An 18,621-nucleotide genomic window follows, 5' to 3' on the forward strand; every position below is an offset into this window, starting at 1 on the left:
TTCCTAATATAAATTCTTTAGAAATAGACGTAGGTACATTTCACCAAACTAAGGGGTGTAGTATGACCATGATAACATTCCAAAAGCCTTTAGTGATTTTGGTGGCTCTTCACTCTTTGGAAGCGAAGTTATTGACATTATCCGTTGTCGATTTGCACTTTGTAGACGGTCCCTAAGCTCTCCTCAGACAGCGGACTGCTCATAAGGAGCAATGTTATCCGTATTTCTGTAAATACATATTGTTTGGACGAAAATCCGGTTGTAGCTCATTGTCTACCTTACCACTGTTAAATAGACCCGTATATTGTATTGTAAGAACGTTTTGTTTAAGATTTATTGAGCCGCCAAGTTCGAATCTGCCAATATCGTTCCAACTTTACCGAACTATTGCAGTTGATCATTTAGCCGATGTACAGAATCTCTGGTTTAAGCTACTTCCAGGATTGGCGGGTAGGTGCCTCTCTACTGTATCTGAACGTTACCTGCCACGGGACCTGCCACTAGACCTGCCACTACCGGCAGGCACTGTTCCCGAACGGCTCCTGTCACTGTTTAGCGCCACTAGCGACAGCACAATCATTGCTTTTGATCATTTAGCCGATGTACAGAATCTCTGGTTTAGGCTACTTCCAGGAGTGGCGGGTAGGTGCCTCTCTGCTGTATCTGAACGGCACCTGCCACTAGACCTGCCACTACCGGCAGGCACTGTTCCCGAACGGCTCCTGTCACTATTTAGCGCCACTAGCGACAGTACAATCATTGTTTTCTCAAATATTATCTTAAAGAGATGTACAGTCAGCAACAATAATATAATTCGTAGTCATATAAAGATTAAACAAGTCCTCAATTTATTTCCGTATCCCAGTTTATCGTAGCCGTGCACAGCATCTCGGGTTTACTTCCACGAGCGGCGGTGGCTGTCTCTGTACCCCGGCAGGCACTGTATTCGAACGGGACCTGCCACTGTTAAGCGCCACTAGCGACGGACAGAAGTGGCAGCTGCCACTAAGAACTGGCAGCTGCCAAGCTCCGTGGCAGCTGCCGCTACCTGCCTTGGCGGGTGCCTGTGACGCCACTTCCTCCTGCCAGCTGCCGTTTCAAGACTGAACCCCCTCAGCAACTTTCCCCTCGCGAAACCGCTTGATTGACACAAAAGGCAAGCAATAATTAGGCACTTCCTGTGCAGCGCGTACCTACCCTTTCCGTATGATTCTCCACTTGTAAATTTGTTTTGGGGACTGGTAAAAGTGTTTCTCATCTCGTAAATTTGTTTCGTCGCATGTATATTTATTTTGGAACTTGTAAATTTGTTTCCGCGCTTGTAAATTTGTTTGGGCACTTGTAAATTTGTTTGGGCACTTGTAAATTTGTTTGGGCACTTGTAAGTGTGTTCGTTTTTGCTTGGCTTTGTTAATTTGTCTTGACTTTTGTAATTTTGTTTTCTGAAAAGTTAATTTGATTTGCCCTTATCGGCCACCGTAGATTTCCACCAGCAGGTTCTTCGATACTGGAACTTAATATTTAAACACAATTTCACTCCACATAATACACCCCTGTGGAACAATAGATGTATTTCTTAGTAATCGAAAATCTTTATTTAAAGGGAACTGGATGGAAAAAGGAATATGGGCGATATCACATTTGATGGATGGTTATGGTCATTTTTTATGTTAAAATGATTTGTGTGATAAATTTAATCTCCATTGCTCAATTAGAGAATACAACAATGTAATGAAGGCCATCCCAGTATCCCTACAAACAATGATTCAACAATTTGTACTGTACTCTAATACTATACCAGAAATGAGATCACTTTGTATTGAAGGCATAAATTTAAAGAGCAAACAATTTACAAACAAGTTTATCAGAAAACTATTAATTAAACAATACTTCCCCAGTCAACTGAAAAGAAAATATGTTTTTTTAAATATGAATTTAGTGAAGAAGAGGCAAAAAAATAAGGAAGAGGAATTTAGTATATCCGATTCTACCTAAGGCCAAAGAAGTGACATTTAAAATTCTAAATGACATTTATCCTTGTAATAACTTTTTGGATGAAAGATTTAATTGGGAGAACAATTCATGTGGGTTTTGTGAGAAAGACATTGAAACGGTAGAACATTTGTTTTTCCAATGTGAACTTGTGCATCATTTCTGGCTTGAATTTCAAAACTGGCTTCATTCCAAACATATACCAATATACCCTTTGACAATGGTCTCAATTAAAGTTGGAGTACTGGTGAAGGATAAGAACCTAGACTTTCTGATAAATAACCTAATTATTTTGTGCAAACACTTTATTCATCAATGTAAGTATTTAAAGGTTAAACCCCACTTCAGCGGATGGAAGAATGACCTAAAGATAATTGCGAAATCTCTTGATTACATGATGGACAAAAACGCCCAGAAACTCTTAGATAATTTGAACTCTTTTTTGTTGTTAGAATAAGACCCTACCCTTCTTCCTTTTTGTTTTGTTTAGTTCTCCTGCTACATTGTACTTCTTTGTTCTTTTTGTTTTTCTTTTTTTTCCATTTGCTGTATCAACACTAACAATATGTGTTCAGTCATTGAAATGTGCTGCTAAAATTTGTATTTGAATTGTAAACTGTACACATTAATTAAAAATATATATATACACTCACCTAAAGGATTATTAGGAACACCTGTTCAATTTCTCATTAATGCAATTATCTAATCAACCAATCACATGGCAGTTGCTTCAATGCATTTAGGGGTGTGGTCCTGGTCAAGACAATCTCCTGAACTCCAAACTGAATGTCAGAATGGGAAAGAAAGGTGATTTAAGCAATTTTGAGCGTGGCATGGTTGTTGGTGCCAGACGGGCCGGTCTGAGTATTTCACAATCTGCTCAGTTACTGGGATTTTCACGCACAACCATTTCTAGGGTTTACAAAGAATAGTGTGCAAAGGGAAAAACATCCAGTATGCGGCAGTCCTGTGGGCGAAAATGCCTTGTTGATGCTAGAGGTCAGAGGAGAATGGGCCGACTGATTCAAGCTGATAGAAGAGCAACTTTGACTGAAATAACCACTCGTTACAACCGAGGTATGCAGCAAAGCATTTGTGAAGCCACAACACGCACAACCTTGAGGCGGATGGGCTACAACAGCAGAAGACCCCACTGGGTACCACTCATCTCCACTACAAAAAGGAAAAAGAGGCTACAATTTGCACAAGCTCACCAAAATTGGACAGTTGAAGACTGGAAAAATGTTGCCTGGTCTGATGAGTCTCGATTTCTGTTGAGACATTCAAATGGTAGAATCAGAATTTGGCGTAAACAGAATGAGAACATGGATCCATCATGCCTTGTTACCACTGTGCAGGCTGGTGGTGGTGGTGTAATGGTGTGGGGGATGTTTTCTTGGCACACTTTAGGCCCCTTAGTGCCAATTGGGCATCGTTTAAATGCCACGGCCTACCTGAGCATTGTTTCTGACCATGTCCATCCCTTTATGACCACCATGTACCCATCCTCTGATGGCTACTTCCAGCAGGATAATGCACCATGTCACAAAGCTCGAATCATTTCAAATTGGTTTCTTGAACATGACAATGAGTTCACTGTACTAAAATGGCCCCCACAGTCACCAGATCTCAACCCAATAGAGCATCTTTGGGATGTGGTGGAACGGGAGCTTCGTGCCCTGGATGTGCATCCCACAAATCTCCATCAACTGCAAGATGCTATCCTATCAATATGGGCCAACATTTCTAAAGAATGCTCTCAGCACCTTGTTGAATCAATGCCATGTAGAATTAAGGCAGTTCTGAAGGCGAAAGGGGGTCAAACACTGTATTAGTATGGTGTTCCTAATAATCCTTTAGGTGAGTGTATATCTATCGTTTTGGAAGCCAATAAGAAAAAAATGCTCTTTTTTGTTTTATCCTGTTCATTTTGTGTTTAATTGCTAAATTAAAAAAATATATATTATATAATATATAAATATATATATATATTTAGGTGTAATTTTGGGGGGCCGGGAACCAATTAATTGGTTTTCCATTATTTCTTATGGGAAAAATTCGATCAGAACTCGAACTTTTTTGGATTCGATCCGGAGTCCGGAACGAATTAAGTTCGAGAACCGAGGTACCACTGTACTTTATCACAGGACACAAACATACTGTGGGTGATTTAGAGATGGCTGTTGAAGAGCAAATTTCCAAAACTCAGTCCAGTTTTTGTTGTTTTTGACAGGCTTGCTTATCACAGTGTAGCACCGGTGTTCTGACAAAACGTCCTACTTTATCAAAACATCCTACCATAGTGGTAATAGATAGCCCTAACCCTAACTCTTACCCTAACCCTAACCCCCCAAAAACCTCTAAAACCCTTACCTTAACCCTAACCCCTAAAACCTAACCCTAATCCCAAAACGGTGGAACTGTACATGCGCAGAAAGGCTCGACAGCACGTCTCGATAGGTAGGATGTTTTGTCAGAACACCGGCGAGATTGCTCCGAGTAACGGAGGCCATTTACATATCCGGGCATGCTCGCAGTCGTTTAAAAAGCCCCTGTATATATTTATTATTGTTAGTACTTGTGCGTTCCGAATTGTCGTGGGTGCCCTGGCTTTGTCATATGTGAACCCGGTCCAATTCACGCGTACGTCTTTAGCAGTTGTGTAAATTACCCACCGTGCGTGCGCCCTACTACCCGGTGTTCGACCTCCCTGCGTTTCAGTTCTTTTGTGTTGTTAGGAGTTATGGTTGATTTTTTTATATGCGATGCTTTTTCAGCGTTTGTATTAAAAAAAGCACCATCTGTCAGTATTGGAAACCACAAATCATCAGTTGTCGTGTGATTAAAATAAGCTCAGGTCAGGTATGAAAAACGTTTCCTGTAGATGCAATGCATTTTGGAAATTTGCTCTTCTATAAGCAAAACTGCATGTCTGGTCTGCTGCAGGAAACCCATCTGGCGAGCGTGCAAACCCCACACACATAGTGCCACAAGCTTCCGACCCCCAAGCCCTCAAGGTGTGCGGCAGCTGTACCACTCACTGAACGGACATGCTACAACGCCAGCACAGTCCATGTGCAAGAAACATACAAAACTGAAACATACCTCAGTTCTGTGGGAAAATATAAGCAAATAAAATAAATATGAATCGACCCACAATTATTAACTTTTGAGATTGACACACAGTTAATGAATAAAAGTGTTAAACACAAACAAGTGTACAATTCAACCAGAGAACTTGCTTAATTATTACATTTAATATTCCTTAATCCATAACAGGCAAACCTATGATTACAAACTTCTCAGAACACAAATATTGCTGCTAACATAAATGACAACATGAATAATTTTCACACTTGCTGTTTCAGAATCCTCCGTCAATGAAAGGATCTTCTGTGTATCAGTTCCACCTGTTCATATGGTAGGAATTGTAAAAAGCACAAAAGATTAGTATTTAATTACTCTGCCAGTATCTTCTTTGTCAAAATATACCTGCTAACATAAGTTTATTCAGTCAATAATAAATTTACTAAATAGGATCAGTGCCGGGGAAGGACTATGGGATTATTATAAAGGGATTATAATGTTGTTGTAGAAAGTAGGTCAAAGTTGACCCTTTGTTATCTTATCACTCCCACATAATACCTTGTTTTGAACAATTAAAACCCAGCAAAATTCATGGGAATAAAATTAGTTTGGTAACACTTTCTACAAATGCCATATCTATAAGAATCTATGAACACATTCATAACACATGATAATTCATAATGCAATTTAAACATGGCTATAAATATTTATATAAAGGCATAATACAAAATAGCCATGTTTATTCTGTATTATGACTGTCTTATGAAGCTCTCATTTATAATGCCCTATAGATACCTTTATAATGCAGTTCAAAGGATCCTTAATTCTTATACCTACCATTATAATGCATTATGAAGGTATCTATAGTGTATTATAGATGAGCACTTCACTGGAGCTTATGAAGTATTACAATCAACACTATAATGGCTTATGACTGTGAATAGAAGATGCTGTAATGCTTTATTAATTATTATACCGACCATTATAATGCATTATTGATGCTCACTTAAAGTAAAGTGTTACCATTAGTTTCAGTAACTAAGCAATTTCTAATTTGTCTGTAATTTGCTAATGGGTCTTCATACATGTGGCTGATCTGTCCAACAAAGATTAAACGCATTAATCAGTAACATTAACTACGCTCCCAGAACTGTCATCCAACTTAGAATAATAAGCACATGTTTACATAAGAAATACGAAACACATTTTGTATTTAGATGTTTTGGGGCAGAAGTTACTGGCTGTTTTTCTTTTCTAAATCAAAGAAGTGGATACGTTCCCATTGAAGCACACAAACAATCTCATGAAGGTTCCGGTATCTCCCTGAGCGATCAAAGTTGAGGTTTGTCGAGCCCCTGTGAGGAAATATGAGGGACGGTGCCAACAGCGAGCAAAAGAGTCAGAAAAACTGATAGCCGCAGGGTTCAGCCAAGGTGTGAATGCAAAAGTGGCGTCAAAAGCAGCAGAGGGGTTAAGCAGAGTTAGGCCAGATGAAAGCAGAACTGCTGCGAGCCAAGTCAGATTAATTAGAAATATCCATATACTTTGATGGACAGTGGTTGCTGCTCAGTGAGTCGCACCTGGAGCAGAGTGGAAAATGCTGGAATGGCAGTGAAGCAACGAAGCCTAGTGAGTGAGTGCCTTCAGGATGAGGATGATAGTGAAGTATGAGGGCCAGCACGTGGCAGTGACACAGCGAGAAACGGAGAGGCAAAGCCTGACTTAAACACGAAGATGAAAGAGGGTTGGGAAGATGGAATGAAGAATACTAGAATTCTGGGCTTAGATGGATTCAGGCCGGGACTGGCTGTCTGGCATAGCAGGCATTTTTCTGGTGGGCTGAAGGATACCTTGGCTAGTAAAATTCTTCTTGAGGACCCCTTGGTCTGCAAAATTTACCAAGGGGCTCTGATAAACCCCAAAGTCCAAGACCAGATTTTAATCTCAGTCCTGCCTTGGATAGATTTATGAGAAATGTGAAATGTAGCATCTGAATGACCACAGAAGTACTCTTAAAATATCCTGTTATTTAATATATCTAACAGGGAGAGGTCATTTCATTTATGTCATGCATCCTCAATTAAAAATATGCTTGGCCCTATAAATTCTTTATATATGGAGACTTATTAAATATTTAAACTGACTAAAGTGTTGGGAATTGCCTGAAACACGGGAAGGAATACTCTACGGCCTTAAATTAGACAGGATGGTGATAAAAGCAAAAATTCGTAAATATTTAATGAAAGGATGCATTCTTACCCATGCCCATTTATATGGATTTTATTAATTGAGAAGTCATGGTTTTATTACATGGTTGCAGAATCAACATGAAATAGAGATAACGAGGTAGTATTGAGGCTGAGGGACACACTTTTTTAGGCGACATTTATGAGCATTGTGGCTGGAGTGGGAGGGGGGCGTCATGTAATACGATGTGTCTATGAAATTGCCAAATTACTTCATATCTGGCAATACGGGATGGGTGGCAACTTCACCAAAATCATTTTACATATTCAAGGTGCAAACCCCCCTACCAGGGTATCCATGCCTCTACGATGCCCTGGGATGGAGTAATGCTTCACAAGTTTATTCAGGCTAGCTACAGTATGTAGCAAGAGAGAATTCACTTGCAGTACATGGAAGGTGAAAGATCAGGCCTTTTCTTTAGTTCAGTGTGTCATTTCACCTGACCAAACAGAAGGTGGAGGAAAGCAATCTTTGGTGGGAAAGCACCTGAAACTTAAAATGGTAGACCGGGTATAATGTGTGAAAAGAGGAATAATAACACAAGAGGGATAGTACTCGAAGAATTCAGGGAAGTGAGAACAGGGAAGTGAGAATACTCCAGATGGGACATAAAAAGCCCATGTAGTCCTCCTCCAAATCCTGGCCTTTTAAAAAGTATGGTCCTACTTATAAAATATTAGATTAATTAGTCGCTTTCCCACTATTGGAGTATACATGTAGATATATCCTGTTCGTAGTGTTACAAAATGAACTGTGAACATTTCATTTTGCACAGTGCCACATTTTTCAAAGCACAGCATGTATACCTGTGATCCATGATGTAGAAATGATTGATTTACTGTAAGGAAGGGAAAGGTGTGGAATGTTTATTTAGGAGTTCTGGAATCAGCGTAAGTGCTGCAGAATTATCACATTTACCTCGACTGGCCCCTAGGGGGCAATGTATTTGCGAATTCAATTGTAGATTTAGGTTCTGGGATACATTTCCGTCTTCTTTCAGTAATAGTTACAATGCGTACAATACAACGTGTTTCTGGTAGCAAAAGACGTAATACTGACTGTTTAATATGTAGGCCTACATTAGTTAAATACTTTTTGTTATTTTGTTTACTTCGGTATATGGCTGCAGTGGTATCAGTTTTGGAATTATGATCTACATTTTAATATGACTAGGTCAGTCCAGCACCCAGCAATAAGATCTGTAATGTTAAATTATAATTTACAGATTTAAGTAAATTATAATGTAGTTTCTCTTCCTTAACTATACAAATCTGTAGTCCACTTTTTAAATCAAGACATAGAAAAGGAAAAATTGATTGGGAATAAATGTTAATCATAGATCACTGGCAATGTTAAACCCGCATAAATATCCGGTTTGGGATAATGAGTACAGAGAGAGTTCAAACATGCTAGTGATTTAAAACTACATCAACCAACTCTGTGATTACTGCATCATTTTCAGAAGTATTAAACCAATATCTTTGACTTCATGAAACATTCAATAAAGTTTACAGATTGCTTTTAACAAAATACTACTTCAGCCATGTTATCTGTTAGACAAACTTCTAATCTGAAACGCAGATGCGTGCGCTATCCTTTCAGCACCGAGTTTCAACCAGTCACCAAAATGATTTTCACGTAGGCTAATTATTTTAGTTTAATACAATAACAACAAATACAACATCCCAGTGCTACTTTAGTTTGCATCTTACATGAGAGAAAAACATGTTTCGATAATGTAGTATAAAAACAAGAAAAACCATACAAAGGCTAATATAAAACCAATGAGAATACGTCTTATGATCATTCCTTTTAATACAATTTCTTTAAATAGATCGATCAGACAAATTTATAATCCATTACGAGACTATAAATTCTTAATTTAATTCGCTAAGCGGCGATGTTGAGCCCAAAATGTTGTTCCTAGATATTCTTTATAATGTAATAACTACACGTGTATTAATAGATGATTGGTTATATTTACAGTAATCCAGATCTGATTATGATTAGCTAAGGAAATTGTGCTAAAAGCTACATAGTACCGTTCGAGTATATTACCGCGAACTGAGGGTAGAAGAGGAGGAGGGAGTAAAAGAGGAGTCAATTACACCATGATTTTTTTCTGTTCTTAAAGGGAGTGGTGTACAAATTAAACGAAACCAATATTGGCAGAAGAAGCCTATTGATGTTCTTCTCAGTCCGGTTTGTACAGAATGAAATCTGCTGTGAATAGGCCTACTCCTGCAAAGAAGCTGGTTTTCTCTTCCCCCGTCTGCAACAGATAAATGCGGTACTTACCATAATTGCTTATAATTATATTTCTTGTTCGGATTTCCAGGCATTGCACTGAAAATGTAAGTGAAACATGAATCGATTGAAGCATCCTCTACAGGAAAATTAAGAGATAAATGACCATTTAACCTCGCGTGCTTTCGTAAATGCTCGTGACACATACGGATTCCCGTTTAAGGGGGCAAAAAAGTTCCTGGTAAACACGCATCTTTGCCATCTTAACGAACTGACGAAAAACCGAAGAAAAGAAAAAATATATTTCTGTTCGGGACGGAATGGACTCATGATCGGGAAAATAAAATGAATTTTTCAGCAAGCGTTCTTATCACCATTCTAATTAAAGACATGCCGGGGTAATCCACAAGGGACAGGTTCTTACGTCTGCAACAGAATAAAAAGTAAGCTAACCCAATAGACCTGAGACAAACTTCATCAAGACACCTACTGAAAAAAAGAAAAAAAACTTTTCGGAGAACTTTTATCAATTTCCACCCACTTTCGAGTCGATTCAACAAGCCGATGACAGCAAGTGCATCCTATAAAGATATATAAGAAGCCGTCGGTCCTTGTGCTGTCGTGCAGTGCGGCTATCTTGGAAATACCTGCGGATAAGGACGGGCTCCCACGACCGGACCGATTTAGTCACTTTAACACTTATAATCCCTGAACGCGCTGAGAACAAGGCTACCACGGAGAGACACACAGGTAATTTATACACTCTCGCAATATGTTATGTTTCCGCAGCCTCGGTTATGCTTAGAGGGCGATGCGAACAAGTATTTCGCTTCGGCGTGACTTTAAAGTTAATTATTGGACTTTATGAGTGTCATAGCTCTGCGTTATAGGATTTTGTAACATGTTTAACCTGACAGGATACGTGTTTTTATTTTTAATTGTTTTTACGGGCAATACAATATATAATTATTTTTCAGCTTTCTCTGAAAAACTTAGGGTAGATATGGAAACAAGCAGCTACTCTCCAGTGAAAGAGTATTAGTAAAAAGTGCGTTTTTGCATTCACTATAGTGGTTACGTCTGGTGCATTTAATGATGCCTTATATTTATATGGGTAATGTCTGAATAGATTGTAAAAGGGGTGGTTGATACCAAGAACACTCCTGGTCTTAATATTTTTGTGTTGCAGGGTTATAAGAAAGGACGTGGGTCAGCGAGGCTCTGATTTCTCAAATTTCAGTAGCGATGAGTGCACTGCGTACACCTGTCTTTATGGGACTCGTACTGTTGATCTTCACTGCCGGATACTGCAAGCAGAGTACTGGTCGCATAGACGCCAAGGACGACGTGAGCTTATTTCAGATGATAATGGACAGAGTAACGCAAATGAAGGAGAGGCAGGCTGAGGACAGCCCCAAGTTACAGTACTCCACGAAAAGACCTGACCATTCAATCGATGCAAGGGATATACAAGATTACAAAACGAATCATAATGCTCACAGTGTTGGTAGGTGCTCAAATTTATCTCTGTAAATATTACATAGAACAACATGCGGTAAAACAGCATGTTTAATGTTATTGCAAAACATTATTTTTCACTCTGTACAATCGATTTAATTAATAACACAACTACCCCTGTAATAATTGAAACCCCTGTAACATGTATGCGTTTGAGGGGATTAAAATAAGCATTTTGAGTCTTATGTATACAAACGCCGTTATAATATAAACCTCTTGGCGATCTCATTGACCCTGAATGCTAATGTGTTTTGAACTGTTTTCTCGCAGAGGTCTTTCCTAGGGATCTAAGGCAGAAGGAAAAGTTTTTAAAACACTTAACCGGTAAGACGTTCCCGTGTGACGAGTGCATGTGTGTATATGCGTATATGCGTGACAGCACCGACTGAAACTGTGTGTCTTTCCTCTCTTAGGCCCCCTCTACTTTAGTCCAAGGTGTAGTAAACACTTTTACAGGCTATATCATACGACCAGGGACTGTACAGTACCAGCATGTAAGTGTTACCACAATACATTACGCTGCAGTGTCAATGTAAAGCCTTGCTATAATCAGTGATCTGTTTAACACATGTCGATTGGGGATTAAAAAGATTCTGTAAAACGGTCTTTTATTGGCACTGACGTGTAGAATCCAAAACTATTCGGTTTTACACATTTCTATTGTATATTACACCAAGTCGTTTATTTAAATGTTAATGTTATACTCGATAATGATTTATGCATAATCCCTGTGATGTAATGTGTCTTTTTCCAGTTCAGATACGAATGATCGCTGTCATTTTTCAGATTACAAAAGATGTGCAAGGTTGCTCACGAGGCTAGCGGGAAGTCAGAGATGTATGGATGGTTAAATCTGGCAAGTAAGGAACTCTTTTTGGTTATTACCAAATATTTTCTTTTAAACTTCCACTTCCATCAGCTTGCCTTTGGTTGAAAATGTATTACAAATACCTAAAAAATAAACAAATTGTTTAAATGACATTACACCGTATATTTAAAGAAGTTACATTATAACTTAGATCATTGACAGAAAATTCCGATAGACTTTGCGTTTTCCAAGAATTTTGACTATAATAGTATAAATAACTAAAATATAAAAATTATAATCCAATTTATACTCTATGCTAAAGACACTAGTGCCCTGAGAAGTATAGCACTTCATTTGTCTTTCTTTGTATCTTTCTGTTAGATCAAAGAATGTAGTGCTGTTAAAAATGTATTTTGGCTGAGTTACAGAACTACATAACATAACAAAACTGGCAAATATCAAGCGCCAACTCTGACCATATTGGGTGTCTTCCAGATATGCTGCACCCATCTTGTGATAAAATGCTATCCAGGTCATGTGGCCATTCTTATTGCATTATACATGTCAGTGTCTGATGGGGAACTGCTGGTCCAGGGTATATCCCGCATTATGTGCTTTGGGTACAGGCGTAGGCTCCATATTTCAGTCCTATCGCTATCATGAATAAAAAAGCTGCATGATATTTCTACTGTGAATGAATGATCCATGTGAATAATCTGTATCATAATAACTAATGCATATGTCATAAATAAAGATTATATATACTGATATAGGTAAAGATTATATCATCCATCTATGTATTTTGCCACTAGTCAGTCTGCTAAGGAGTGCAGCGTTTTTTTTTTTTTTTATAGTTTGTTCAAAGAAATGCAGGGAAACGTAAGTAGCATTAAACATTGTGTTTTTATCTCCCTCAGTTTCAACCACACAGACACAGAGAACCAAGAATGTGCCTTGGACAACAACAGGGAAAACTGATTTCAAAATATTCACATTTCTCATCCGTCGTTACCAACAAAGATATATTTTTGCAATGGAAAGAACTATGTGGACAGAGTGATTCATAAGCTGTCAGCGCTATCCGGAAGCACTTAAAACTGCAGTTTTGTTTGCCGTTACATCTGATGGTAGAAATGAAGATGTTTCCTGGAAGAGAAGAAAATGTTAAATGTCCTGCTGCCAAACAAAGGTGTTAATTTTTATACAAAAAACACTACAATCATGTTTATGTCACATGCCTTTCATGGTTATTTTTGTGCTAATGGTTCCTTAGCAGCACTGGCTAAGCAATGCTAGTGGAAAATTCCTTTGAATTATTCCAGTCTCTCATTCTTAAATGAGGGTTACACTAGATCCCATGATTAAATTATAAATTGCATGACAATTTTCTTGCCTTTTTGTCTTTGTTAGACAATATTTCTTTAGCAGAGACAAATATTTATCTGCTGATTACATTCTATGAAAGAAAATCAGCGATTTCCTGAAACACAGTTGAATGTGGCATATAATATATATTTATATTCAAATTATTATCATTTGTCTCTGTACATTAAATGTATGAACATTCCAGCTAGAGTGCAATATGTAAATACTGTAAATATTAAATATATGAACTATGAATAAAAGTGCTTGGTTTGTAATATCAGTTGGACGTGGAAGTGTGAATATTTAAATTAACTGTATTTATAAAAGCCATGAGAATGAGAAACTGTTAGTTTCTCCCTTTTTTCTTAATTTAATTAGTATCTGATTTGGAAAACATGTAGCATATGGTATCTTTTCCAGGTTTTTTTCACATTGAAATCAGTAATGCCCATCATAAGTATGTCATTGTGAAGTACAATACCTCAACATAACCATACAAACATCAAACGATTTTCTGATATTCCTCTATTATTGCAACCTTTCACCATATACCACATGTATATTGCAAACCAACAGTATTATTCTCAGAAAAATAGTGACAACACAATATCTTCCTTCATTGGCAGATGTTTAAGATCATTGGCAGATGTTTTAAAACTTCTTGCAGGATGAAAAACACTTTCATAGATAGCCAGGCCCACCAGTGAAAATTACAATGTCATTTTCACTATATCTGAAAGTAACTATCAATAAATTAGAAAAGGATGGGCAAATATATTACTGCCAGAAGACATGCCAGAATACAGAAGAAAATGCATCAGAAAAGAGATAAATGAATGAAATGTGCTTAAATTTTTCAGTGTCTTTGCATAGAAATAACAGAACAGCAGGTCATTCCCTCCTTGTCCAGTGAGAAAGTCCATTAAGCTCAAAAGATTCAGGCTTTATAAAATATAAATCGGCTGCACGGGAAATTTCCAAAATCTAATTAATAGGCCCTTTGATGATGCAATCTCCATTTTGTGGGTCAAAGGTCATATTCAGTGCTAGGATTTTTCCATGTGTGTAAAAAAATGCTTGTTTTTTGTGTTTATTTGAGTTATAAGAATTATAGTGATCGTCGTAACCAGTATGGGTATAAAATATAACACAGTTGCCCTCATTTTCACTTTCTCTGACAGATTAAGGTTAACTGCCGTGTTAAAGGTGAGAGAGGGCTGATGCTCTCTATAACTAATAAAAACAGAGGAGGGGGGGTGGCCTGTCACTGTAATATCATCATTTATAGATCTGAGTGTGGAGGACCCCACACTGAGCCTCCCAGGGGGAAACCAGGACCCGCTGTTCAAACAGCTAATCTGACTATAGCCTTGGGATGAGGCCAAAAGTTAAAGAGGGGCACTGTAACGCCATGTGTGGTCAGCACTGCAGAGCAGCAGCCCCCACCAGGAGTCTGCAAGCCAAAATATTGTAGTGTACACTTCTGGACAAGGAATAAATTGGTAACATGTTACATTAACTGCACCTTCATAATGCATTCATAGAACATTCATAAGCAGCATGTCAGTATACCTTAACATCCTACTGTATCCTAACAGATTGAATATATATTAATATCATGCAATTATACAATTTTTATGTTTGTTATTATCATTTTTGTTATTAATGTATATCAAAGCTGTTAAGGCATATTATCATGTTATGATATACTTATATCCTGCTTATGAATGTTCTATGAATGCATCATAAAGGAATTATGACGTAGCAGTTAATGTAAAATGTTACCAAATAGGTAAACTGAAATTCACATGCCCCTTTTAGAATTCTGCTCTCATACTTCAGAGTGAATCATTATTTGACATACTATCCATCCATTTTCCAACCCGCTTATCCTACTGGGTCGCGGGGGGTCCGGAGCCTATCCCGGAAGCAATGGGCACGAGGCAGGGAACAACCCTGGATGGGGGGCCAGCCCATCGCAGGGCACACTCACACCTATGGGCAATTTAGCAACTCCAATCAGCCTCAGCATGTCTTTGGACCGTGGGGGGAAACTGGAGCAGCCGGAGGAAACCCCACCATGACACGGGAAGAACGTTCAAACTCCACACACATGTAGCCTAGGGGGAGACTTGAACCCAGGTCCCAGAGGCAACAGTGCTAACCCCTGCACCACCATGTCACCCTTAACATACCATTTTAATTATAAATTAAATAAACTAAATAGAAGATTTTCTTGTTATTATCAATGCCCAGGCTTCTGGCTCCCAGCCAGTTGTTTATAAAATGATTAATAGGTACTTGATGTTCTAATTTAACACCTGATACTATACCAGGATGACCAATACACCAATGCATTTCCTACACTGTTTAGATCCCATTAAATTTTGAGTGGCATACAATAAGATCTATCTAATAATCTATCGGGTTGGGTGCAATACTGAAATATGTGATAAAATGATAGAGGAATATTCTGCTGCCATCTTAAAACATAAGATACACCGATCAGCCATAATATTAAAATCACCTGTTTAATCTTGTGTAGGTCCCCCAACACAGCCCTGACCTGTTGAGGCATGGTCTCTATAAGACCTCTGAAGATATTCTGGTGCCTGTGGCATCTGGCACCAAGACTTTAGCAGTAGGTACTTTATGCCCAGAGAGTTGCGAGGTGGAGCCTCCATGGATCGGATTTATTAATCCAGCACATCCCACAGATGCTGAGGAATTTGTAGGCCAAGTCAACACCATTTCAAGTTCCTCAAACCCCTGTGTGTAAATGATGTGGGGATGGGGGGATGTAACCCCTCCCCCCAATAATCAAAACCAACCTTGAATAGGTGGAGACCTGAATCCCCCCCCCACAAAAAAAAACAAAAAAACAAAATGACTCGTCAGACCAGGCCACCTTCTTCCATTGTTCCATTGTCCACTTCTGACTCTCACACGCCCATTGTAGGTGCTTTCAATAGTGGACAGGGGTCACCCTGTCTGGTCTGTGGCTATGCAGCAAGCTGTGATGAACTGTGTGTTCTCACACCTTTCTATCATAGGCAGCAATTTTTCAGCAATCTGTGTTGCAGTAGCTCTTCTGTGGGATCGGACCAGACTGGCTAGCATTCACTCCTCACGCACATCATTGAGCTTTGGGCACCTATGACCCCATTGCCGGTTCACTGGTTGGCCTTCCTTGGACCCCTTTTTGTAGGTACTGACCACTGCATACGAAAACCCCACAAGACCTGCCATTTTGGAGATGCTCTGACCCAGACATCTAGCTATCACAGTTTGGCCCTTGTCAAAGTCACTCAGATCCTTAACTTGCCCATTTTTCCTGTTTCCAATGCATCAGCTTCAAGAACTGACTGTTCACTTGTCTAATACATAACAGAGGTTATATACAGAGGTATTTTCAGAGGTATTGAGATAATAAGTGTTATTCACTTCACCTGTCAGTGGTTTTAACGTTATGGCTGATATAGTAGGTGTATCTTACATATGTTTGAAACAGAGGTCAATTATAAAGGACTGTGCAAAATTATTGCCATTGCATATTGCATCTATGTCTCCATCCTAGGAAATAAATTCTCTCTGAAGTGACTTGGAGCATTCAATGAACTCTATAAGCTGATTAAAGACTGGATCAGCTTGAACTCATGATCTGAAAAAAAATATGGTGCAATTTGTGTTGTACATTAACAAAGCAGAGGAAACAGTTAAAAGACTACTGTTGCCATTTCAGGACAGTCAAATATGAACTCCTTTCAGTCATAATATTATAAATGTGCTTCCTAACAGGCGGAAGTGGGTAGGAGTGTTTATAACAGAACTGAAAAATGTGTCAGTTTGCATGATTTGCAACCTGTCTCACAATGCTATAAATGTTAACACAAATGCTACTGTCATTTATGAAGGAATTTCAAGCAAGTCCCAGTCACTTTCTTCACACATTGAATATCACAGTCTTCCTTTCTGAGATTTGAAGCACAAAGAATGATAATACATAAAATGTGGAACCAATACAGGATTTATAAACATTTTGTAAAGCAAGTAGTTTTGCAATATACACACATTTCTTAGTGGAAATAAATAAACACACCAATAATGAAAAAAAAGTTTTATATGTTTTATGCATATTTTTAAATTATACCACATAAGTGGCAGTGAATCTGCTTTTGCTCTGACAGGAAGAAGTTTTAAAAGTAGCAAAGAGCTTATCCCTCCTTAAAACTTTAAACCCCCACCCATGTTTGAGCCACACACCCCGCCCCCCCCCCATCTGAAGGGTTTACAGGGTTATAAAGTGGATCAAAGACAATAATCCGTGTAAAACGCAATTCTTTTCTTACACATCTTGTAGAGTACTAAGACACATAAATTGCTTTTAATGAGTTCAAAAAACGTCAGGGCACATTCAGCTAATTAAATTCTGCGGTTCCTTTCAAAGCAAATTGTTGCACCAGCTTGTTTAATCTCAGGAGAAAAAAAGAACAGAAAAATCTCTTTTCCAAAGAGCTGAAAAATGGAGATCTGTCCAGTTCTGACCCATGATATGGTGATGACGACTCCTTAAGTTCAATGCACTTTTTTAAGAATACACTTTGTCAGGTCTTGCTAATTTATAGCCATATAAAAATTAGTTGTTAGAGTCATTTTTTGAGCAAATAACTAGCATGCTTAAACTTTGCTAGTGATTCATTAGAAGATGACAAATTGACTCCTTTTCAGTCCAGGAAATTTTCCATTAGAAAGAAATGTTCCTTCCGGGATCAAATCAAAGTCTAATCAAAATGTCACCATTGTGTCTATATTACTACATGTTGAAGCTAATCAAAGGTCCTCATATCTCAATATTAGCTTTCATGTCTTATTTGTTGCAGTGGTCATGAGTAGAAATAGTCTATAGTTCTGTTTAAACCACAAACAACCTAATACAGAAGCCTAAGTTAATACATTTTTTTAAAAGAAAAAGTAACTAGATGGATTGAAACCTTGCATATTTTGGAATAGCATCAACATACAAATTCAGCCGTTACAAATAAAATCAAATAGAAGTTCTTCGCCAAGTTGAACCTTCTTTCTTGTTTTTAAAGTATATGATGCTGATTATTTAATAAATTGTGAACTTTGAGCTCAGCAAGCCCTGTTGAATATTAGCGAAAACCTTTTTTTTCCCACAACTCTACCATTTGCCTCCTTTCTCCTGTGGGATTTCCTTCATGCTTCAGGTCAAACCATTTTTCATAATGTTGACCAATTTGCCACTTTTTTTGTTATCGGCAAGCATGTTGCAGTTTGACAAATTGCGAGTGCCCCCCCCCCCCCCCCCCCCCATCTTTCTGCTGTAAGAGTGGCAT

At 38.4% G+C, this 18,621-nt stretch overlaps 1 protein-coding gene across 2 annotated transcripts; it reads left to right on the forward strand.

Annotated features, from left to right (window-relative positions):
- The first annotated feature begins 9,326 nt into the window (after nucleotides 1-9,326).
- LOC111834721 (ALK and LTK ligand 2b-like) lies at nucleotides 9,327-13,544 on the forward strand. Of its 2 annotated transcripts, XM_072698844.1 has the most exons (6): nucleotides 9,327-10,323; nucleotides 10,763-11,080; nucleotides 11,362-11,415; nucleotides 11,505-11,585; nucleotides 11,878-11,951; nucleotides 12,817-13,544. In XM_072698844.1, the coding sequence occupies exons 2-5, from the start codon at nucleotides 10,819-10,821 to the stop codon at nucleotides 11,940-11,942; spliced, it is 462 nt and encodes a 153-aa protein (XP_072554945.1). In that variant the 5' UTR covers nucleotides 9,327-10,323; nucleotides 10,763-10,818; the 3' UTR covers nucleotides 11,943-11,951; nucleotides 12,817-13,544. The 2 variants fall into 2 exon arrangements, with proteins under 2 accessions (XP_072554945.1, XP_072554946.1); XM_072698845.1 differs by lacking the exon at nucleotides 9,327-10,323 and having other exon boundaries at nucleotides 10,333-11,080.
- The last annotated feature ends 5,077 nt before the right edge of the window (nucleotides 13,545-18,621 follow it).

Source organism: Paramormyrops kingsleyae, chromosome 14 (genome assembly GCF_048594095.1).
Source record: "Paramormyrops kingsleyae isolate MSU_618 chromosome 14, PKINGS_0.4, whole genome shotgun sequence".
Taxonomy (NCBI): Eukaryota; Metazoa; Chordata; class Actinopteri; order Osteoglossiformes; family Mormyridae; genus Paramormyrops; species Paramormyrops kingsleyae.

Bases quoted from the DNA above. Each gene is read 5' to 3' on its own strand.
- LOC111834721 (XM_072698844.1), top strand. From the start codon at position 10,819: ATGAGTGCACTGCGTACACCTGTCTTTATGGGACTCGTACTGTTGATC. The intron at 11,081-11,361 runs GTAGGTGCTCAA...GTTTTCTCGCAG, and splicing joins TCATAATGCTCACAGTGTTG to AGGTCTTTCCTAGGGATCTA. The intron at 11,416-11,504 runs GTAAGACGTTCC...TTCCTCTCTTAG, and splicing joins GTTTTTAAAACACTTAACCG to GCCCCCTCTACTTTAGTCCA.